This window comes from Filicampus tigris, chromosome 22 (assembly GCF_054856515.1).
Source record: "Filicampus tigris isolate MCC_2025a chromosome 22, RoL_Ftig_1.0, whole genome shotgun sequence".
In the NCBI taxonomy this organism is placed as follows: domain Eukaryota; kingdom Metazoa; phylum Chordata; class Actinopteri; order Syngnathiformes; family Syngnathidae; genus Filicampus; species Filicampus tigris.
Genome location: NC_141238.1, coordinates 6,222,455 through 6,245,446, shown reverse-complemented (window position 1 = coordinate 6,245,446; position 22,992 = coordinate 6,222,455). Strand labels below are relative to the sequence as shown.

General features: G+C 42.9%; 4 protein-coding genes across 9 annotated transcripts; 2 read left to right on the top strand and 2 right to left on the bottom strand.

Annotated features, from left to right (window-relative positions):
• Positions 1-88: 88 nt before the first annotated feature.
• On the bottom strand, positions 89-20,901 carry LOC147126685 (putative RNA-binding protein 46). Of its 5 annotated transcripts, XM_086023175.1 has the most exons (19): positions 17,412-20,901; positions 16,161-16,301; positions 15,634-15,682; positions 15,411-15,569; positions 14,934-14,999; positions 12,736-12,938; positions 11,561-11,654; positions 9,290-9,541; positions 7,961-8,197; positions 6,568-6,650; positions 3,769-3,933; positions 3,506-3,686; positions 3,273-3,429; positions 3,081-3,210; positions 2,898-2,992; positions 1,508-1,892; positions 1,245-1,444; positions 703-805; positions 89-447 (listed from the first exon to the last, which is right to left on the bottom strand). In XM_086023175.1, exons 11-19 carry the CDS (start codon positions 3,899-3,901, stop codon positions 368-370), a joined length of 1,464 nt encoding a protein of 487 aa, XP_085879301.1. In that variant the 5' UTR covers positions 3,902-3,933; positions 6,568-6,650; positions 7,961-8,197; positions 9,290-9,541; positions 11,561-11,654; positions 12,736-12,938; positions 14,934-14,999; positions 15,411-15,569; positions 15,634-15,682; positions 16,161-16,301; positions 17,412-20,901; the 3' UTR covers positions 89-367. The 5 variants fall into 5 exon arrangements, with proteins under 5 accessions (XP_085879301.1, XP_085879303.1, XP_085879304.1 ...); XM_086023174.1 differs by lacking the exon at positions 6,568-6,650 and having other exon boundaries at positions 92-447; XM_086023177.1 differs by lacking the exons at positions 6,568-6,650; positions 7,961-8,197; positions 9,290-9,541; ... (5 more) ...; positions 16,161-16,301; positions 17,412-20,901 and adding an exon at positions 6,142-6,163.
• On the top strand, positions 5,721-13,298 carry tmtc1 (transmembrane O-mannosyltransferase targeting cadherins 1). 2 transcript variants are annotated; one of them, XM_086023163.1, is made up of 19 exons: positions 5,721-6,147; positions 6,444-6,621; positions 7,330-7,403; positions 8,005-8,181; positions 8,269-8,374; positions 8,453-8,556; positions 9,271-9,460; positions 9,739-9,860; positions 9,922-10,089; positions 10,182-10,295; positions 10,375-10,518; positions 10,777-10,885; positions 11,087-11,189; positions 11,284-11,419; positions 11,573-11,717; positions 12,042-12,179; positions 12,366-12,488; positions 12,577-12,654; positions 12,755-13,298. In XM_086023163.1, exons 1-19 carry the CDS (start codon positions 5,852-5,854, stop codon positions 12,878-12,880), a joined length of 2,631 nt encoding a protein of 876 aa, XP_085879289.1. In that variant the 5' UTR covers positions 5,721-5,851; the 3' UTR covers positions 12,881-13,298. The 2 variants fall into 2 exon arrangements, with proteins under 2 accessions (XP_085879289.1, XP_085879287.1); XM_086023161.1 differs by having other exon boundaries at positions 8,266-8,374.
• On the top strand, positions 13,813-21,281 carry cog5 (component of oligomeric golgi complex 5). Its single transcript, XM_086023168.1, has 22 exons — positions 13,813-13,889; positions 14,226-14,365; positions 14,617-14,674; positions 14,955-15,009; positions 15,261-15,330; positions 15,453-15,573; positions 15,906-16,036; positions 16,251-16,410; positions 16,499-16,611; positions 16,714-16,791; positions 16,904-16,985; positions 17,120-17,315; positions 17,995-18,156; positions 18,302-18,401; positions 18,604-18,714; positions 18,801-18,863; positions 18,984-19,087; positions 19,538-19,775; positions 19,854-19,930; positions 20,132-20,258; positions 20,415-20,494; positions 20,751-21,281. The coding sequence occupies exons 1-22, from the start codon at positions 13,835-13,837 to the stop codon at positions 20,869-20,871; spliced, it is 2,442 nt and encodes an 813-aa protein (XP_085879294.1). The 5' UTR covers positions 13,813-13,834; the 3' UTR covers positions 20,872-21,281.
• Positions 21,050-22,875, bottom strand: ndufa5 (NADH:ubiquinone oxidoreductase subunit A5). Its single transcript, XM_086023185.1, has 5 exons — positions 22,663-22,875; positions 21,938-21,982; positions 21,594-21,710; positions 21,373-21,438; positions 21,050-21,192 (listed from the first exon to the last, which is right to left on the bottom strand). Exons 1-5 carry the CDS (start codon positions 22,873-22,875, stop codon positions 21,091-21,093), a joined length of 543 nt encoding a protein of 180 aa, XP_085879311.1. The 3' UTR covers positions 21,050-21,090.
• Between the last annotated feature and the right edge of the window lie 117 nt (positions 22,876-22,992).

Below are 22,992 nucleotides of genomic sequence, written 5' to 3'. Positions count from 1 at the left end.
CCAAGTTTATAACTTAATGTGGTTTTAATACTTTATTCATCTTGGGTGAAATAGTAAGTTCTAAATTCTGAAACAGTACACTACTGATGGCATGTCGCCCCCTGCTGGCTAAAATTGACTTATACAGAGACTTTTTAACAAATACAATTTTTTTTTATTATTACTTTTTAAAATAACTTTTAATCCATATTTCACTTAAAACACTGAAACACAACAATGAGAGCAAGACTGTGGAACATGTTTCCTGTTGAAAGTTTAACACTGGACCTCCTTTGAACGCGCCTGAAGTCACATTGTCCCTCGGAAGTGCGCAGGCTTTTGTGTGCGTACAGGCAGAGAAACTGTCTCAACACAGAAGGTGAACGTTCTAACGTAGCAGGTCGGGACTGGTCGCATCAGACTGCATAGGCGATGGGCAACCGGACGAATCACTCATGAATGGTGCATCTGTTGGTGAGGAGGAATGCATTTTTGCTTTACTCTTTGTGCTGATTGGAGGAGCTGTTTTTATTTATTTATTTATTTTTTTTTTGTTACTGGCAACGTTTAGTGACAGGCAGGTGAATTAAATGCTCTGCTACTACAAAGCAGAATGTACAATAAACCCATGCGTCCAGCTGTTGCTGAATAATAGCTATGTAGTTTTATTCCAATCGGGCATTAAATAAATGTAAACGTGGCCGGCGAGTGAGTGAGTGTTACCAAGATTCCACAGTGTGTTTTGTGCAGCTAGCTCTTTAGCATCATCCAGATGAAAACATAACATGTCCGGTATGAAGGCTCTTCGTGTCAGCGGCATCACCACCTGTATACACACACACACACAAACACGTCACGTGAATTTGATTTAATTGATCATGAACTGCAGTCTACTATGTGAAGGCCATTACTGCCACCTACAGGACTGGAGTGAAACAGCTCAGTTTCTGTCTGAATCAACGGATGAGTTTGTAAACAATATCCGGTTCAATTAAGGTGAATTTCATAGAGTATGGGGTCACATTCTCTCTTTTTTTTTTTTTTTTAACGGCCAATTTGCATCTCAGCTCGAGTCGACGCTGACTCGTGCGCGGCGCGATTGTGAAGCTTGGTGGGCGGAGCCACCGTTTGAATTTAACGGAGGATTCCTCTGTGATGTTTTAGTGTGACGTGTACATCAAGAGTCAAGGTCAAGTCCATCCGACCCCATTCAAAGCGCAGCGAGCAGGTGCCATCGTCATCATCATCATCATCATCATCATCACCTTGTAGACCAGCAGCAGGGTCCCGTCCTGAGCCACCATGGAGAAAAGCTGGTAATGTGGAGGCGGCAAGTTGCGCACGCAGCAATACAAGTCCAGCAGGCTGACAGCTGATCCGAACTGATCAGGTCGGAGCAGCAGCAGGCTGGTGCGGTACAGCGGCGTGCCGAGAAAGAGCGGGAACGCACGCTTGTCGCCTTTTCCTGAACGCAAACGGAATGACGCTAACTTGGATCGGACGGCGAGTTAAATCGCTGATCACTTACCTGGTCCTACAGCACACTGGGGTCCCCACTGGAAATGAGGGGGCGGGGTCAAGGGTCGCATAGCGGAGCGCTCGCTCGTGCCGCCGCGGTGCGGGGCGACCATCTCCTTGGCTCCGCCTCCCGCCTTGCTCCCCCGGTGGCCTTTACAGTCAAATCTCCTCCCCGCCGGGTCCCCGGCGGGCCTCGCTAGGCTCACGTTCACGACGCTGCCGTCGATGCGGGCGCCGTTCATCGCGCCGGCGACGGCGGCGGCGTCCTTGTGGCAGCCGAAGTGAAGGAAGGCGTGGTCGGAGAACTTCTTCACTCGCACCACCGCGCCCGCTTTGAAGCGCTCGCACTCGCGCTGCAGGGTTTCCTCCGAGGTGCCCGGGGAAAGGTTACGCACCTGAAAAGGACGCCAGAGTTTCATCATAAAAGAATGCTCGCGCTGTGGGGATTTTGACGGACCACTGAGACGATACCACATCAAAAATTTTAAACATCAGTAAAAAAGCAGGAGAATAGTCGCTGACCGAACATTTTTAATGATTCCATGAATTATAATCGATATATTTTATGCTTTGCATTTTTTCAATCAAAAAATGATTTTCCCGAGGGGGTTTACATAAAAGAAGGGAAGGGCACCAAATATAAACTTACAAAATGCTCCATCCTCAATCAAATCATTCATATTAATTAGTGCTGTCAAACGATTAACATTTTTAAAGCTAATTAATCACAAAATCTTCCAGAATTAATCGTGATTAATCTTGTTTTTCAACTCCAATTTTTTACAAAGCTTGGAACTGATATTTACTTCAGTAAAATCTTGTAATTAATATGGAAAAACAATTTTAAGTATATTATGATTCAAAGACTGATCTTATAGCTTTCTTTGATCCTTGAATCCGATCCTTTCCCAGCGTTTGATCCGACGTGAGACTGAAGGTTTTCTGCTGTTTTCCTGTGTCGATTGTATAATAGTATTTTGTGTTTTAATTTATTGCTTTCACCTGTTATATCACTGCTGTTGTGTTGTTGTAATGTTAAGTGCTTTGTTACGGCTGTAACTGGTATGAAATGCGCTGTAAAAATAAAGTTGCACTGTACTGTATTGTATTGCATAAAACACAACAGTTGAACAACACACCAAAGACGTACGACTAATATGGTATTTGAATTTGGCCTTGCAAAGTGCGCAAATTATTTGGGATTCCTCCAATGTGCGATCGAGCAACTTTTTTAAACGTAAAAACTACGTAAAAAGTCCGCGACAGTGACTCTCCTCTAAGTTTGGCTGCAAGAGGAAATAAATAAAACTGAGTTAACTGAGTTAATTAATCTCCATAGTCAATGCTTGAAATTTGACAGCCCTAATATTAATCATTCAACGCATCGAGACTTCACGTACGTGGGCCACTCTGACGAGCTGCGCGTTTGCTCCCTTCCCGTGTTTCTCCGGCTTGGCCCAGTTCACCCAGTGGGTGTGGCCCCACAGCTTCCTCACTGTTTTGACAAAAAGATACGCAGGAAACCGCACACGTTCGATGAGGTCATCGGGTTGAGCGTCGCGTCAGCCAAGTAGAAAACGTACCCGAAATTAACTCCTTGCGCGCCAATGCCGCCGCCTTGTGCGTCTCATACTCCAAAAAGGCGAAGCCTCGATTTTTGCCCGCGTCTGAGGCGCTTGATTGCAAGGTGACGTCCCGAAGGCCTTCTGTCACCTAAGGAAGGTCGATGTGACGTTCATGAATGAAAACATGAATTTGATGACATTTGCGTGTACCTTCTTGACCTCCTCCATGATCTCCTCTCTACTCTTGTCTTTGGGAATGCAGCAAAGGAAGAGGCGGCAATTATTCAGAGTGGCGCACACGCCGATAAACTTCCCCGGGCGAACCTGGAATTCGTTCAGCGTCTGGATCGCTATTAAGGCGTCCTCCCTGGAACGCAATCATCGTTATCATCCCCTCCCCCCACACGGGCAGGAGGGCTGCCGACACGATTTCAAGATTCAACCTTTTGGTGTACATGACGAAGGCATAGCCACGGTTATCCCCGTTGAATTCCATCATCAGCCTCAGCTCGTAGATGGCCCCGGCTGTCTCGAACAGAGGGACGAGCGTGTCCTCGTACATGTCCCTGGGAATGTTTCCCACAAACACCTCGCAGTCGATGCGCGGCGCCGGACCCTCCCAGTCTGCAGGTAAAGAGAGAGTCAGTTCTCGTCAAGTTTAATTAAATATGCCAAGAGCGCAGAACGTCTGTCGTTTTGCACTCACTTGGTGGCGGTCCACCATACTTCCTCTGTCCATTCTCCTGCAGAATATCATATCCCGTCTTGTCCATGAGTGCCACCAAGGCCACGTGAATGGACAGTGACTTCCTGAATTCTTCCGCGCCCTTGACAGGCATGACCTCGTCCGAGGATGACTCTTGGTCACAGCCTGGAAAACGGGACTTTTGTATTAGGGCAGCGCACAGGATGCCCTTTCGCAGAAATATTGCACGCAGAATCAGTTTTCTACACGATGACGTTTATGAAGTAGGTGCTTGAGGGCGGAAGAGAAGGAGTTGACATCTGCTCGCCATCACTGTTGGTGAAAAATGTTGGGGACCACTGTGATCGAACTATTATTTGACGTGAAACCAGTCCTGAGCGCATTTTTTTAAATAACACGTGCCCTATAGAGAGTATCAATTTAGTTTATTAAAATGGCCACCACTCAGCATGACTCTTATATATATATATATATACATATTTTTTTTTTTGGGGGGGGGGGGATTGACAAATTAACTTTCATGACAGGTAAATTATTAATAATAACATGCTATCGATCTATCTAGCTGTCGACCAAAAAAAAAAAAAAAAGCAAATCTAAATCGAATCCAGATGTGCTCTTTTTTGGGGGCGGTTGGTTATAGCCACTCTTATTACATGTGCTAATTAACGACTAGTAAAGTACAGCATAAAGGTAGAAAATAGTTTCAGTGATGATTACTTTAAGTAACAACAACGCTAGTCACCGAAATGTCGAATACGCCGATGAAGACGACTCAATGTGCATTCCGTGTTAATTAACACGACGAGCTGCAGTTACATTGCGTTAGCCTGCATGCTAACGGCTCTTTTTTCATTAGTGGTTTCTACACGGTTTTTGTGAAGTTTCCCGTAAACACTTACCACCTCTGTATTCCGCCATTAAATTCGTAGTATTTTAATATATTCTGAAAGGAATTTAAACTCCAGTCGGCAATAGTTTGGGAATAGTTTCGACGAAACCCCTCCTGCTTTAAAAGGATCACGAAGGGGCCTCTTGTTGTCGACCAATCAACTGTCTCAAATTTTGATTGACATGTGAGACCCTCTCAGCCAATCAGCAGTTCTGATGATGCAGGTAAAGCGGGACTCAAGTTTGTAATTAAAATACAAAATCGATCATATCACAGCACAGTTAACACAACAATATACAAAAGGAATACTTTACATTAAAACTGATCTGGCTTTCAGTGACTTATAAATGGGAGAACAGTGGAAAGTAATGATTTTGATTTACATTGACTGAAAGAATCAATTGTTCTTGACTACAGTATATACACATTTTTGTAGTTTACGTTTAGATCAATTTTGAATTTGTTCTTTAAACACTTATTATCAATGAATTGTGGCAGAGTATCAAGGGATCTAAGAATACTGATTCCATGTGAAAATGGCAGGAAAGTCAAAGCTATCAAAATTTTCCCCTACAGGAGGGGAGTACCACCACATAGTTCCGCCACTGTACAGAGGCGTAAAAACCCTTAGGGGAAATAGGCAAACTTTTGGAATTTAATATCTCTAAATATTGCCCAGACAATTGTGTTTTTCATTTGAAAAGGAAGGGGAGTCAACTACAATTACACAATGTGCTTATATTTCGTGCCACACAAGCCGTGTTTACATCTGCTCACCGACTGGTATTCGGTAACAACCACATGCGCATGCGCATGAAGGCGGGTTTTTAGTGTTGATGTGCCCTTCCCGAACACAGTTCAAACTCGTATATTTCAGCACTTACTATATCTTTCTCGCTTCAATGGCACAAGGGACTAGTTATCTCATCGCCATTCCTGAGTTATCAAATTAATTTATTACACACATTTATAACCAACACCTTTCTAGTCCAACGCCTTTCAGCATCGTGTTCAAAAGTGTAACACTTTCCCCCTCCCCCGATTGTACTTGAAGGTATCACAGCACAACGAATTGTCCTTTTAAATTCACCTCTCTCACAGACACTCCCTGCCTAACGGAATGGACGAATCTTTTAGTGTCCACACGTTCATCTGCAGCCCGAATGCGCCTTTGGAGAAACCAGGGCTGACATGACATCCCCGGGAAGAGAGCGAAACCTCGCGCAACATCCACCGAAGCCCGTTCGGGAGCCGACGGTGTGGACTGCGAGTCGCTGCGCAGCTTTGGTCACACTGTGCGTGTTGTGTTACAGCAACTCCATCCACGGGGAGTTGGTGCACGACGATGTTTGGGCGATTATCAACAACCCAGACGTTCGACCGAGCTCTAGTCTGCGTAACATCTTCACGAACGATTTTTGGGGCAAGAGGATGTCGGACAATTCGAGCCACAAATCATACAGACCGTTTTGCATTCTCACCTTTAAGTAAGTTCTTCGCACTCTCACAGGGCTAATGTTAAATTTAATACCATATGAATAGCACTGACACGTTGCTTTAGTCCACATATCCGCAGTTTAACCAAGTCATAAATCCACGCTCGGTATGACGTCATGCAGCACCGATGCCGAAATCCGCTTCCCACGTCACAACCACTTTGCGTTATTATCATTTCAGCATCAAGTGGCTGCGGATGCATGTACAGTACTTGGTACCATAAACTCTATGCATGAGCCCCAAACTGACATTTTGTTGTCTAATTCTCCCTCTTTGTCTCTGTCAGGTTGAATATTCTTCTAGGCGGCATGACACCTCTGTACTTCCACATGGTCAATGTGTGTCTGCACTGCGCTGTAACCTGCGTGCTGATGCACACCTGTGAACGGTGCGTGTTTGAAAAATCGCACCTGGCCTTCGTCACGTCCGTCCTGTTTGCGGTGCACCCTGTCCACACCGAGGCTGTGAGTTCCTGATACAAATGTGTACTTACCTGTTAATACAAATACTCGTTACTTGTTATCATTTTGCAAACAAATTCATTATTCATCTGCTTAAAAAGCGGGAAGTCAACCCAAACCTATTTTTTTCAAGAATATGTTCCCAGCAGGCCCACTTGTTGAAACACGGCATTCTGGTTAATTTTGCGTTTGTGGAATATAAATTAAGCAGCAAAATGCACTCGTTTTTTCGCCATCTCTGGAGGCGGCCATTTTGTCTGCTGTCGACTGAAAATGACATCACAACTGCTCACAGCGACCAATGGCGGATGACCTGTTTTCTGAATCTGAGCCGTGATTGGTTGTTGTGAGCAGTTGTGATGTCATTTTCAGTGACGGCAGACAAAATGGCCGCCCCCGCAGATGGCTAAAAACGAGAGGATTAACATTTATTCCACACACACAATATAGAACATAGACATATTCTTGAAAAAACAAATGTTTACGTTGACTTCAACTTTAAAGTAATGATGCTAGATTTGGTTTAATACTTGTATTGTATTATCATACTTATTAAAGACTAGTGTTAACGGGTATGTTTTTTAACCTACTTTTGCGACTGTACATATTTTCTTTTAGCACTGTACAAGGACTGCGAAGCAGGACTATTCAACACATCTAATGCCTAAAAGTTAGCGGTTATTTTTAAATATCTTGTGTCTTTTCTTGCAGGTATCTGGAATAGTTGGAAGGGCTGATCTGTTAGCTTGTCTGCTATTCTTGCTAGCATTCCTTTCTTATATAAGGTAAACTGAATTCACACTACCCTGGACCTTCACAAAAAATATATAGTTGCAATACGGTCAGTATAATGTTATATAAAAGAACGTTAGACAAGTATTTGTTGGTAACTCGTTTTTGAAGAGATGCTAGTCTTCTTCACGACTCACGTCGAGGTGTCGGAGCAGAGTGTGAGTTAAAGTTTCCGAAAGCGTGATTAGAACAGCTAGCAGAATTTAAATGTGGCTTCATTTCACTAACCCCGCCCCCCCCTTTGAGTCTCTGACCAAAGCCACGCCCCTCTATTGATACGGATGAATGAGACATGCACTGTAAACAAGCTGACGTTAGCCATGGCTACTTAGTTGCTAACATGACTTATTTGTTCATACCATTTAATTCAAAAAAAAAAAAAGAAAGAAAATATATAAATATACAAATATAAAGAAAAATTGTGTTATTCGGGGTCTTTTTTTACGTTATAATTTCTTTATGTGTTTTGGTTTTTGGCCTTTGTTTACTTGTTTTCAGGCATTCATTTCTATTAATCAAGTACAAATAAAGTAAAGTAAAAAATACCAACATTATGAACATTTTGTGTTGTCCTCCCATTTCCCATCTTCTCAGGAGCGTCGGCGAAAGCACCTCCGAGGACTCGACGCCCTCAACGGTGTCCGCGGGGTCTCTGCTCGTCAGTTTGCTGCTGGGCGCCTGCGCCATGTTGGTGAAGGAGACGGGCATCACCGTGTTCGGGGTTTGCCTGTTTTACGATGCCCTCGTGCTCTGCGGCAAGCCCCTCTTCGGGTAAGCACAGGTTACTCTAAGTGACAAACAAAACATAACACATATTCAAATGTTATCCGCGTTGCCTATTTTAACACCAAACAGCAGCAGAAAAAGTCAAACGCTTCTCAGTCACCTGTCTGGATCTGACTTAAGACAACTTTTCCGGACCTGGAAACCCTTCATCAAACGAGCCTGTGTTGTCTCTAGCTACGTGAGTACTTTTAATCTCTATTATCCTATTAAATGACGCTTTAGAATGCATTCATTCATATTTTTTTCCCCTTTTCAGGTATTGGCCATTGTATCGATCCGACTGTGGCTAATGGGAGGTTCTATGCCTCTTTTCTCTGAACAGGACAATCCTGCATCCTTTGCACCTTACTTGCTTACCAGGTCAGGAAAACAATCAGTATATCTTCCATTTGTTTTGAGTATTTAGTAGGGATGAACCGATTATCGGCCGGGCCGATTATCGGCGCCGATATTCTGCGTTTTGGCGAATATCTGCATTGGCCTTTTTAAAACTGTGTTGGAATCAAAACAAAGATATGCGAAAGTTTAATTTTCTGTCATTTTGAAATTTTGGAGAACTTCATTTTTTGTCGAAAACTATATGGAGCTCCTTTTTTGAATTTATTTTTTTACTTTTTAAGACATGCTGAGACCTTGGGTGCTCCCGGAACTTTTTCTTAGAATTTGGTAACCAAGATGTGTATTGTCAAAAATGTATAGTAATAATATATTAAAAAAAAAATGCAAATCTGAAAAATTGTTCAATAAACATATGTTTGAAGACGCTTCAACAAATTTTTTATTTTTTTAGATTTTGATGCCAGTATTTTATTTTTTACGAAAAATTTATATCAGCTTCAAATATCGGTTATCGGTCGCCTTGACTACTAATAATCGGTATCGGTATCGGCCCTGAAAAAAACATATCGGTCTATCTCTAGTATTTAGTTTGTTTGAGGTATTATGTTAAAAAAAACGAAAACAAAAAAAAAACATTGAATAACACATGATTATAGCGCGTGAAAAAAAAAATGGTAACATTTTCATTCTCTCCTCAATCTTTATATCTCTCCCTCCATTGCGACCTCTCCTCAGAATTTTGACCTACTCTTACCTGCTGTACTTCAACACCTGGCTGCTGCTGGCCCCCGTCGTGCTGTGCTACGACTGGCAAGTGGGTAGCATCCCTCTTGTTGAGTCGCTGGGTGACATTCGCAATATGGCCACCGTGCTACTCGCCGCGCTGATGCTTGCCCTCTCTCTGCATTGTATCCATTCACTGCAGGTAAACACACACCTGTACTTTTTCTTTTCGGGGTGAATGTCTTCCAACGTGGCGCATACTTGTTCTCAAGTAGCCCGCAGCCTGAAAAGAAAAACGAACCCTTATTGAAGATGAACTTCAAGCGTATTTTTGCCTTTGTAATTTCGCGGGCAGATCCGTGCATGTAGCTGACACAAATAACACTTTGCATTTGGGTAATTGTGAGGGTTCTATTCTCGCTCCCACTAATCCGAACCAGCACTGCAGCTCTGCTTACCTTTCTGCCTTTTTAATTCCAGAGACAAAAGCGTAAGGAGGTATTGATGGGACTATTGTTTCTGGTGTTTCCTTTCATTCCCGCGAGTAACCTTTTCTTCAGGGTGGGATTCGTGGTGGCCGAAAGGGTTCTTTACATGCCAAGGTGAGGATCTCCGGGCTATTTTTGATTGAATTCTAAAACTAACAACACTCTCCTCTCGCAGCATGGGTTACTGTATCCTGGTGGTTCACGGCCTCAGTCGTCTCTTTTCGCTGGTGGGCCGTTTCGGCGCCACAGTCCTTCGTGCCTCAATGCTATTTCTGCTACTGCTGTTCTCCTGGAAGACTGTTCAGCAGAACAAAGTCTGGCTTTCCAGGGAGGCCCTCTTCAGGTGACTGCCTGTATTACACTCGGTAAAACGGATTTATTTTGTATTTAATATGGGGGGCTTGAGATAATTATTCCTCCTTGGTTTTGTTTCAGTTCTGGGATCTGGACTCTGCCTCACAATGCCAAAGTCCACTACAACTACGCCAACTTCCTAAAGGACAGCACTCGGCACCAAGAAGCCATTTACCACTACGCCATTGCCCTCAGGTCTCAGTTTCAAGATACCAACAATTCAAATAAAAAAAAAAAAAAACAACAACATTTTATTTATAAAAAACATTTTCAGGTTGTACCCCCGCCATGCCAGTGCTATGAACAACCTCGGCACTCTGACGCACAACCCAGAGGAGGCCGAGCGCTACTACAGGAGAGCGTTGGACATCAATCCTCAACATAATCGAGCGCTCTTCAACCTGGGAAACCTCCTCAAGTCAGTCGTGCACTAAAAGCATTCGCCCACATCACCAACCGTCACACAAATGTCAAATAAAATCGACCCCTAAGACAATGTAAAAATTTCAACAACAATTTATACAGTACAAAAGGGGTGTCATCATTAACTGAAATTGAAAAATATTTCCGGTAATCAAATACAATAAATGCTGTTAAAAAAAAAAAAAAAAAAAAAAAAAAACGAACTGAAACGACATCTATGTTTGAACATACTGTTCTTAATGTTCTTATCTAGGTCACAGGGCAAAGAGAAAGAGGCAGAGGTACTGCTGCGGGACTCCATTAACTACGGTCCACATTTCGCCGATGCTTATTCCAGCCTAGCATCACTCTATGCTGACCAGGTAAATTTCATTGCGCTTACAAAAAACAAAAAAAAAACGTTTTTAAAAACAAAACATTGTTGTCTGAGCCTCATTCAACCACGCCGACGTACTATATGTTTTGGGGTTTCAATTATTGAACTGTACGGCTCATTTTGGAGTCTTCATATTCAAAAACTGATTCAATTGTCTCCGTCTTCTTCTTTTTTTTTTTTTTTGCAGAAACGCTATGCTGAAGCCCATGAAATGTATTTAAAAGGTATAGAGAATTGTCCTGACAGCTCCGACCTGCATAATAACTATGGAGTGTTTCTGATGGATACCGGTACGGTAATTATTATCTGTAGCCCCCCCCCCCCCCCTCCCAAAACAAAAAAAAAAAAAACGCTAGTCTCCTACTTATCCTTCCTCTTCCACAGGAAAGGAGGAGCTGGCAGCTTTTCACTATCAGCAGGCAATTCAACTCAAACCAGCTCACTATGTTGCCATGGTGAACCTGGGCCGCCTTCTCCGCTCTTCCAATTTGAACAAAGAGGCGGAGTCGTGGTATAAAAGGTAGCTGTGTTGATTTGTAGTTTTGTTTTTTTTTTGTTTGTTTTGGGTTTTTTTAGGGGTCAGTTGGATTATGCAAAGTTATCTGGAAGAGGAAAAGTAATCTCTCCAAAATGTCGACAAAAACAATCGATGATCCTTTACCTTTACCCGCAGAGCGCTTCACGTGACGAGGAAGGTGGAGATCCTTGCGCCGCTCGGGGCGCTGTACTACAACACCGGCCGCTACGAGGAAGCCCTGCATGTTTACAAAGAGGCTGTTAGCCTACAGCCAGACAACACTGACGTTTGGCTGGCACTGGTTAGCATGCACAACAACAATATGGTATTTGAATTTGGCTGGGCAAAGTGGTGCAAATTATTTTGGATTCCTCCAACGAGCCGTCGGGCAACTTTTTGAAACGTAAAACTACGTACAAGTCCGTCTTTTGCGACAGTGACTCTCCTCTGAAGTTTGGCCGCGCAGTAAGCGGAGGGAAGTGAAAAAAACAAGAGTTAATTTTTTTTTTTTTTTTTTTTGGGCGTTATGAAATTTTAAATGAATCCCCATAGTTTATGCTTTCATTTTGACAGCCCTACTATATACGGCGTATTGAAATAACGCTTGTCCGTTTTTCCCGCGCAGGCTCAGGTGCTAACCATGGCCGGTCATACGAAAGATGCCGAGAAAATGACCCGGGACATAATTTCCCGAGGAAACGGATGCATTGAATGTTACCGCCTCCTGTCTTCCATCTACAGCAAGCATGGCAACCATACAGAGGTGCGTACTGTATAAAAAAAAAAAGTTAAATTATTCAGCTCTCAGTCGAAGATGGCTTCCATTCAAACAGTTACCATGGAAACCACGCCTGAGTATAAGCCTCTCCTTTTCGAGAACGAGCCTCACTGCTAGGCCGGAAAATACATCGACCCGATTGTCTATTTTGACATGATGCGTTTGCGTCAGGCTCTGGAAGCACTGAACGGTGCTCTGCAGCAGAATCCCGATGATCTCGCAGTGAGAGCAGAGTTGTATTTCTCCAAAGGAAACCAGCTCCGAGAGATGAACCAATTGGATCGAGCTTTCGAGGTACCGCTCTTGTCTTTTCGTCTCGCCGTCAGAAGGCGTATCGCTGTGCTGCCCCGCGGTTTACTGCAATCTCAACTTCCCTCACTAGAGCTATAAATTGGCCGTGGAACTCAAACCTGATCAGTCGCAAGCCTGGATGAACATGGGGGGGATTCAACATATCAAGGTATAAAAATGCTGTAATCAAAATAAGCTTGATACGATCCTTTAGAACAATCATAATAAGCATTCATCAATTTGCTCCAACCTTTGCGGGTCTGTAACAGGGAGACTATGCAGCGGCCCGGATGTACTACCAGAGAGCGTTGAGTCTCAATCCTGGTTCCAAACTTCTGAAAGAAAATCTGGAGAAGCTGGATCGGCTGGAGAGGAGGATGACAGCAGCGCCGTAGTCCGCCCGCCGGACGTTGCTATGGCAGCAGTTGTGATCGATCCTGTTGACCCGGTTAGCTGCACACAGTTTTGGTGATGGAACGCAAGGAGAGAAAGTATTTATTGGACTCAAGACTGGTTGAGCCACAATTTTGGAAGCATTTTAAGAGTGGAATATGTAACAAAGCACTATAATATCATTAAAAAAAAAAAAAAGTTGAAGAACAGTCACAGATTGCAAATGTATTGGCTTGGGCTGATTTAACAAACTGATGTAATCCCAGGAGACTTGTTCCGCTCAATATACCATGACATACTCTGTTTTTATTATTTTCAGACCCTTCTTGCTCTGTCTGTTTTTAGTATTTAAATTCTTATGTGATCTTTATAAAATCCATATCATAACCATATTATGTTATAAAGTACTTTAAAAGTAAATGTCTAGCTTGTTATTATGCTCATTAACACTGCAAACATGTTATGCGCAATACTGATACAAGTTACGTGCAGTGAGGTTAAGAGTCCGATTTATAAACTTATGTTATAAATCTTGTACTTGGGGTGTTAGAGGATGCCCATGGGGAAAACGAAAAAGATAAACACCGCTAACAGTAATGCTGACGAATTAAGAACTTTAGTTACTTGGAGCGAGTGTGCAAGGAGGTTTGTGGCTCAATTAGTTAGCTACCGGTTGCTAGCGATCAGTTGTAACAAATATACCTTGCCATAATTCCTGACCACTTCTTCAACATTTCAAGGCATAGAGGTTGTTAAACCAAATGGAAATTCAATCCAGTTGCGTGCGTGAGTTTAATAGCGGCTATGCCACATCCAATATGGCAGACGCGCCGACGTATTGCAGCAACGGGCTAAACACGCAAGGCCTAATCTTTTACATTTTTTGTCTATGGCTGCCACGAAGTAGAAAATCATCCGTAGAAGAAGAATTCTTTGTGTCGTTTGCGGAAGTCAACATGGATAACTTGTTTCACGGCAGAGATGCATCCCTAAATTCATCATTAAAAGACGGTAAATTCACTCATTGAGCATCTGTCATTCAAATATTTACAAAGATTACAAGATCGGGCAAACTCTGTGCAAAATCTATCATTACTGGGGTCGGCATAGCTCAGCGGTAGAGTGCTCGTCTCCCAACCTAGAGGTTGGAGGTTCGATCCCCGGCCATTGTGACCATGTCAAAGTGTTTTTGATCAAGATAATGAACCCCGAGTTGCTCCCGATGCTGCGTCATCAGGCGGTTAATGTGCTAACGTTCTGATTTCAACCCGCTTTGAAGGTGGAAAAGCGCTACAAAAGGTGACAGCCCGTTTATTACCGTATTTAACATGTTTTCTGTATTTGTAGAGTTCTATGCAGATTTCCTAGCTGGGGATTTCGATGTGAAGATTTATACTGCTCAAGCCATCCACCATGCTGTCATTGCTGAACAGCTGGCGAAGCTAGCCCAAGGAATCAGTCAACTTGATAAAGAGCTGCACAGCCAGGCAGGAACGCCTACACTGCACCACAACACTCAAGTGACATAAATGTGGCTAGTTTTTAAGTACAAAGACTAAGTGACGTTTGCGGTCTAAATCAAAGGTTAGATAAAGGAGGAAAACCTCTATTTTAAAACAGTGTATTGATACAGTGCAGATTTACTTAATCCGTGCGAAGATGACAGCGCAATCTTATAGACTACTCTTTCATAATATACAACAGTATGTAATAGTTGGGTTTTTTTTTTTACTTCCAGGTGGTAGCCAGACATGAGGACTTACTGGCTCAGGCAACTGGGATAGAGTCTCTTGAAGGTACGCGCTTCTATATATTTGCATTATAACATGGAAACATAAAAATAAGAATCATCCTTTTTAAGACTAACATGCCCAAGGGGTAAGCATGAAATGAGGCAATGGAATATCTTTTAAATAAAAAAAAATAAAAAAAATACAACGTACATGGAAATTAGTAATGTGTAGGTCCCAAAATATTAAACAGAGTGAAATTTGAGGCAACAAAACAATCACCATTGTCAGTATTTTTCAAATATCAGTTTTACTGAAAGGATACAATGTGCATCTATGCGTTCAGGGGTCCTCCAGATGATGCAGACGAGGATCGGTGCTCTTCAGGCAGCTGTTGACAGGTTAGTTAAGCATGGTGGCCCGTGTCTGTGTCTTCATAGCATGCAGAATTTTATTTGTTGGATTTAAAATGCTCTTTCACTTTTTCCATATACGGCCTTATCGGTCTACATTCAAAAGTTCCGATATTAGCACATTTTATACTAATAAATAAATAAAAGCGTCATTCCCGCTTATATCGTATTGGATCGATACTGGTATCGGCTAGTACAGGTTGCAATATTACTTCCCTCCCCGTGCATGTATTTTCCAGAATAAGAATCAAAATAGTTGACCCATACAACAAGATCGTGGCCAGGATCACTCAGCTGAGCAGATTACAGGTAAGGCCTCCATATTTCTTTCTATATTTCTGCATCCATTTTGGTATTGGTGATGGCAGGAGTGATATTGAAAGTAGTACCTTATCACCAACACTTGCTTCTGCTGTCCCTTCACTGTCCAGGTGGCCTGCGACCTTCTGCGGAGAATTATTCGGATCCTGCACCTCAGCAAGAGGCTCCAGGTTCAGCTTCAGGGTGGCAGTCGGGAGATAACGAAGGCTGCTCACAGTCTCAACGAACTAGGTCAGAACATACAGTAAATTGTTTTGCCTCCACACCGTGCCGTCACCTGCCATCAGAGACCTTTAGCATCTGACTGTCATCTGCAGAGTTGCGGTAGGACACTTTATAGCTGCGGAATGGAAGCATGTATAGAATGAACAAGAAGGGCTCTTGGGTTGACCCCTGGGTAACACCAACAGTTAGCAATTCCAACAAAGCATGCCCATCTTTAAAACAGGAATTGAACCAGTTTAGAGCATTACCGTTTCACTCAATTCAAATATGACATTTTCATGCTCATAAAACATTATCATTGTTTCTCTTTCTCCCCCCCCCCCCCACAAAAACACTAGATTATCTGTCACAAGGAGTCGATTTGAGCGGCATTGAGGTGATTGAGAATGACCTGGTTCTGATCAGTAGAGCAAGGCTGGAGGTCGAGAACCAGGCCAAGCGATTATTGGAGCAGGGGACAGAGATTCAGGTCAGAAACCACACAAAAATACACAATCTTGATGAAAATTTGTCATCTTGTGTTTTGGAGAGGTTTTCTCCATGCGCAACATTTTCCCGGTTTAGTGGGTGTGAATGCGTGTTGTTTTACATACCTTGTGATTGACGGGACATTTCAAAGTTTTCGCCAGCGAATATTGATTTTTTTTTTTCTCTCTCTCTCTCTCTCTCTCCGTGTCCGTCAGAATCCTACACAGGTTGGCACAGCCTTGCAGGTCTTCTATAACCTTGGTAGTCTGAGGGAGACAATCAGCTCTGTTGTGGGGGCCTACCAGACTAGCATACAGGACAGCATCATCGGCGCCCTGGACATTAAGGGCCTGACGCAGCCATCCAACCCTAGAGGTCAGCTCAGAAAAAGCAGTTTCGCTTCGAAAGAAACCAAATTGTACATTGGCACATGCGGTGTACCCGACGGATTTTCTTCCCCCAGGTGCCCCCGGGAGAGCGGTTCTCCCAACTCCGGGCAGCACAGCAGCTTTCCGTGCTGCTCTTTGGACAAATCTGGAAAAACTGATGGACCAGATTTGTGCTGCTTGCAAACAAGTATGGGACTGTTGTTATTAATATGAATAAATGAAGAATATTTTCCGCAATTATGCATCTTCCCCCCCCCCCCCCCCCCCACCCGATTTTTTTTTTTTTTAGGTGCAGCATCTTCAGAAGGTCCTGATGAAGAAAAGAGACCCTGTCACTCATAAATGTTTCATCGATGAGATTATTAAAGTGAGTCATCATCTGGGTTATGATTGTTGTGGATTTGTCATTACAGTTGATTTTTTATTTAGTCAAATTGACCGACGGCGGAGAATATTAATTTTGTTATATCGAATGACAGGATGGTGAGCCTGATATACTTTACATCTTTTGGACCGATGTAACTAACAAATTAAGAGAAGAATTTCACAAGGCAACTCAAGGTAAGATTTTTTTTTTTTCGGGTGCTGTAATACACTTGCGACAAATTATCAGGAAAAAAAAAAAAACAATGTTAATTTTTGCGACAAGTGTAGTGAAAGAGAAAATCCCCACATTTCAATTTTTCATACCGCAGCCTCGTCTTTCCTGAAGCAAGCGTTTGAAGGAGAGTATCCCAAACTATTGCGACTCTACAATGAGCTGTGGCGTCGCCTCCAGCAGTACAGTGCCAGCCTGCACATCTCGCTAATAAACAGCGGCGGGATGGATACCACTCTGGAGCCCGAAACGGACAGCCACGACCTGTTCTCTCAAAGCAAACAGGACTACAAGTAAGCATTTCGATTCGAGAAGTAACTTCAAATATTGTATTGCAGACTGTTTCAATTGCGGGTTCGGACCCAAACAATCCCGAAACTTATTTTCACCTGGTTTTGGATTGCATTCCTCGTCACCAGTCACCCGCGATCACGGACAGCTCCTGTCACTGTCCGCAGGTGGCGCCCTGGTTCCAAGTGCGCCTGCTCGCTGCGTATAGGAAGACGCTGCATTCATTTTTTTAGTTCTACAGGAAAATTAATCAACAGAAATGACCTTTGGAACTAAACATGTTGTTTGTGTAATGCTTACAGATACTAACTAGAGTGGGAGGGTTGAAAGCAGTCAAGAAAACAGCCGGAAAAAAAACAAACATTGTAGCCGACTGTTGCGAATTCGCATCGATTTGTCAAATATCGTAAAAAAAAAAAAAAAGCATTCTGTGTTGTTTTTTTTTTTCCTTCTTTTTAACGTTAATTTTTTTTTGTTTGTTTTCAATTTTAGTTTTAGCCATTTCGCTAGTTTTCGTTAACTGGAGTAACCCTGGTCGAGACTTTGCAACAATCGGAAAATGTGTTTCCGATTGGCGCTGGGCAAGAGGTTTTAAGCCTAGATGCGTTCACAGTTATCGTGTAGATCTGATATGAAAGACTTCCCGTCTGCAAAAGACAGTATTTGTGTGTGTGCGCGCAGTCCGGAGAGGGCTCTGAAGGATTCTCTTCGACCGTATGAAGCAGCTTACCTCTCCAAGTCCCTCTCTCGCCTGTTTGACCCCATCAACCTCGTGTTCCCAATGGGCGGGCGCAATCCGCCCTCCACTGACGAGTGCGAGAGCATCATCAAGACCATCAGCAGGCGAGTACTTTCCGTGCAACTTCTAATTGCCTGAATCCCGCCTCAGTCCTCAAATAATGGCCGCCGCGCACGATTCCTACATTTTGAATATCGCTGACTTGATAAATGAAAAAGAGGTTCAAGGTCTCGGTTTTGTTGATTGCAGTGAGCTGAATGTAGCATCTATGGATTCGGACCTCTCTCTTGCTGTTGCCAAGAATGCCGCCAAGACCGTGCAACTCTTCTGTGTCAAGTCTGAACAGCTGGTATGTTCACCGTATTTTCCGGACTATAACGCGCCGGTGTGCCCTATTTAAGGACATTTCCGAAAATTCCGTTCATTCAGACCGCAGCATATAATCCGGTGTGCCTTATATACGGTGTATAGAAGGCGCAACTACTTTTTGACTGTGTATGCGGCACAAGGTTGGAGCAGTTTTTCTCGCTAATTTTCTTTTCGTTCTACAGCTGTGTACTCAGGGTGATGCCAGTCAGGTGATTGGTCCGTTAACTGAAGGCCAGAGAAGGAACACCGCTGTGGTCAACTCACTCTACCGTCTGCAGCAGGCAGTTGTCAAGGTAAAATGATGATTGTGAAATTCCTGCACTATGGATTATATTCTCCCGAAAGTGATTTTTTTTTTTTTTCTTCTTCATTTTTTCAGATCATTTCTGGTTTGGGCTCAAGCCTGACAGCTCCCGCAGAGGCCCTCTCTTCTTCTTTGGAGGTTAACAACTTAAAGATAGTAGTCGGACTTTAGTTAGGCTCAAAATTGAATTATAACTTCATGTTATCACTTTGTGCGCCAAGTCACATTGGTTTCTTTTTTTTTTTTTTGTTGTTGTAGGACGTTCAGGCCCTGATGAGCAGCGCAATGCAGCCTCTCCTGCAGTCAGTCAGTGATTCTATCGAGGCCATTATCATCACAATACACCAGGAGGACTTCTCAGGGTCAGTTAGTTCTTTTCAACAAAGCATTTATATTAGTATTAATGTTTTAACTAATTCATCGCAAAATTAATCACGATTAATCGTATTTTTCAACGACATTTTTTTTTACGAAGCTTGTAACCGTTATTTGCTTGAGTAAAATCTTGGAATTCAAGAAATAAAAGTAGATTTCGATTCTAGAGACGGTTCTAATAGCTTTCTTGGATCCTCGAATACGATTCTTTGCCTGTAAAATACAACAGTTGAACGATACGCCAAAGACGGACAGCTAATATGGTATTTGAATTTGGCTGTGCAAATTATTTTGGATTTCTCCAATGAGCCGTCAATTTTCTTTAGCACGTTATGAAATTGAAATTAATCTCCATATAGTTAATGCTTTACTTTTGACGGCCCTAATTTATATACATTACACAGTATTTACAAACATGATTTTTTTTTGTGTTGCAGCAAGACGCCCGGTCCCGACAAGCCCGACGTCGTCTGCTCCCTCTACATGAAGGAGTTGCAGGGCTTCATCTCCAGAGTCATGACCGACTACTTCAGACACTTCGAGTGCACGGACTTCATCTACGAAAGCACCGAGTCCATCGCCCAGAGGGCCATCGAGCTGTTCGTACGGCATGCCAGCTTGCTTCGCCCGCTGGGCGAAGGCGGGAAACTGCGTCTGGCCGCCGACTTTGCACAAGTTAGGGCTTAAAAGGACGTTTTGAGTTGACCGTTCTCCCGCGTTATTTTGAATATTTGCCCTCGTCTTTTTTCCAAGATGGAGATGGCGGTGGCCCCGCTATGCAGGCGAGTGTCCGATTTGGGGAAACCTTACAGAGTGCTTCGATCCTTTAGGTAGGTCAAGCTTTGAGTTGAACTGCGGTCTAACCCAAACAAAAGGCATGTTTTAAGTGGACGGACCCACTGCAATATGTCGCCCGGCGGATGTTTGGCGCCCCCATGTGGCCAATATGGATAACTTGTGAGGCGGCAAAGCATGGCAAGATTTCAAATGAACATTGCGTACTGTACATTACTGTCGACGCTATCTTTCAGGCCGCTGCTGTTTCAGACAAGTAACCTCGTGGCCAAGAGTCCAGCTGTGGGGGACTTGATTCCTTACAGCACTGTGCTTCACTTCCTTTTCGCCAGGGCTCCGTCTGAGCTCAAGTCACCTAACCAGGCCTGTACACATGACACATGTTTATTACGGAGAAATACAACAACAACAACAACAACAACAACAAAAAAGCCTTGAAGAGTTTGAAGTTAAAGCATTGAGTGTCCCGGCGTGTAAAATTCACGCTTCGGTTTATAATTGAAGTTTTTTCGCCCACAGAGAGCTGAGTGGTCGGTCACTCGTTATTCCCAGTGGATGGATGACCATCCCTCTGAGAGAGACCGTCTGACGCTCATCAGGTTACCTTTTTTCACAGCTTTATTCTCATAATTTGACACTTTATACTGCTTATGATTTTTCTTTGTATTTACTTTATTACAAATTTATTTTCCTAATGCCTACTTAGCATTTTTTTTTCCTTCCATTATGAGATTTTGTTTTACCGTGACCTTATTCTCCGGTAAAATTGAGCGTTAGTATTAAAAAAAAAAAAAGAAAGTTTTGCACCGAATCAAATTGCCAGATTTCAACTGATCTTTTTTTTTTTTTCAATAGGGGCACATTGGAGGCGTACGTCCAGTCTGTAAGGGCTCGGCAGGGGAAGGAGTTTGCGCCAATCTATCCCATAATGCTCCAGCTGTTGCAGAGAGCCACTTCGTCGGAAGTGAAAGGATGATAACTGAATGCTGAGGAGAGTTCCGCAACTGTAGTGCAACTCCTGCTTTTCTTGTTGAAACGGATGAAAAATTAAACTCTGGCGACAAAATTAAGCGAATGAAATTATGTAACCTCTATAAGGCCTGGTACACAGATACGAACTTTTTCAATATTAATACCAACGCCTCGCAAAAGGAGTAACTTAAGCGTTTCATTTTATTCATAATGGCAAGTGTTTTCAGATGGGCCATTTCCACTGGTTGGGAGGAGGCTCCTCGATCAGCGGCTCCCACGGTTTCCACTCGGCCATCTTTCTTGACAGAGACAGCTCACACTCTGCCTGTAGACGTGAAAACAACACATTCATTGTACTACCGTGCCCTGCTTGGATTTATTGTTAGATTTCAATTAAAATGAATCCAAAGAAGACTCTGTATCCATCCTATTCATTCAACAATCAATAATGATACATGTTTTTGACTCAACAGTCAAAATGCAATCCCAGCACCGTTGAAATTACCTGGAAAATGAGCTCTTCAATCTGTCCACAATTTATCTTCTTCTCCAACTTCTCAACATCAGGCTCCTGTGAACAAATGATTCACCTGTAGTTGTATTGATCACATTTTTATTGGGGGTGATATTGAATAAAGTTTCACTTTGCGCAGTGTTTGGTTTCAAAGAGTCAACACTGACCAACTTTTTTTTTTTTTTTTTTTTAACTATTGAGATGGTACTCACCGTTTTGACATGGCTAAACCTCTCATTGACCAACTGTTCGGTATACTTCCTGTAGGCAGCGTCCTGTGGCATGCTCTGCACAGATGCCAGGATTTTGGAGTAGAGAATCCTCAGCCGCTGCGTTTCATTTAGAGGAATCAAAGGGGGGGGGGGGGGGGGGGGGGAGACAAAGAAGAGATCATTTGGGGGGCCCACTCGTGGTTGAGTGATGACTTTGATTGATTCCCACTGTTCATTTTCTGCTACATGAATATGAATATAGTTTCCCCACTTAAATGTTTCAGAAAGTCAACCAAATACAAATATCAAACAGGGTTTAATTTATCATGTGGCTGTGTGCTTACCTCATGTGGATTTTGGGACACTGCCAGGCCAACCAGGCTGGTTGTCTACAAGAGAGCAACGGGAGAGCTTTTAAAATAAGTTCTTTAATACACAGCGTTATTAGAAGCTGGTGCGTTTCCTTTGGTTGATATTAGAAGGGTTGGTCGTGACAATCGTAAACAATACAAAAAACAATACAAGACAAAGGACACGTGTTCATGTAGTATATCCTGTGCACATCAATGGACTTTTTTTTTCATGTATCAGCCAATAAATCGGTTATTAACCATTATATTGGATAATTTCCGACTAACGGGTTTTAACCTCCTAAACTCTAGCTAGAATGACACAAACTAAAAATAATGTGAAAGGCGACACTGTATTCAAGCCACAATAAACATTGTTTTTCTTATAATTTTAACCACGCTCTTGCTGCGAGACGTGTTTGGCTTGTGATGAGTTGCGAAACTAGTTTTATTTGATTTCACGGGGTAACAGTCACGTTTACGGTGCGTGTGACGTGAATGTTAATATTAATACGTGAAAATTGTCGTATAAATACTCTAGTTGAATGGCTAATGAATTGAGTTTCACACCACGCTAGCTAAAGCGGTCACTTTAACCGAACTAATGACGTTTAAGACAAAACACTATCACATAGGGATGGTTAAACAAACGATTGAAAACATGTTAAATTTAACTTTTGGTTAACATCAAATCCACAAACATTGACCTCTACTTGTACCTTTTTCAGGAGCCCAGCCATCGAATTAACACAGGACGGCGATGTCTGCGATTTCCGGCCACTGATTGTGACGTCACGTTTCCCAGCTGGGCGACGTTGCCCTACGTGCGGCCACCTTAGTAGGGGCACCATTCCCTTAACTTGTTGATATCTCAACCGATTCTCACGAGGTTTTTCCTTTATTGTCAACGTCAAAACATTAATATAGCACATTCGAAAAGGAAAAAAAAGGCCAGACAACCATCCAAAACGGTTTTACCTCAAACATGCAGACCTAGAGCGTTCTGCCATTTTCTTGTGCTCTAATGACACCTTGTGGTCAGGAAATAT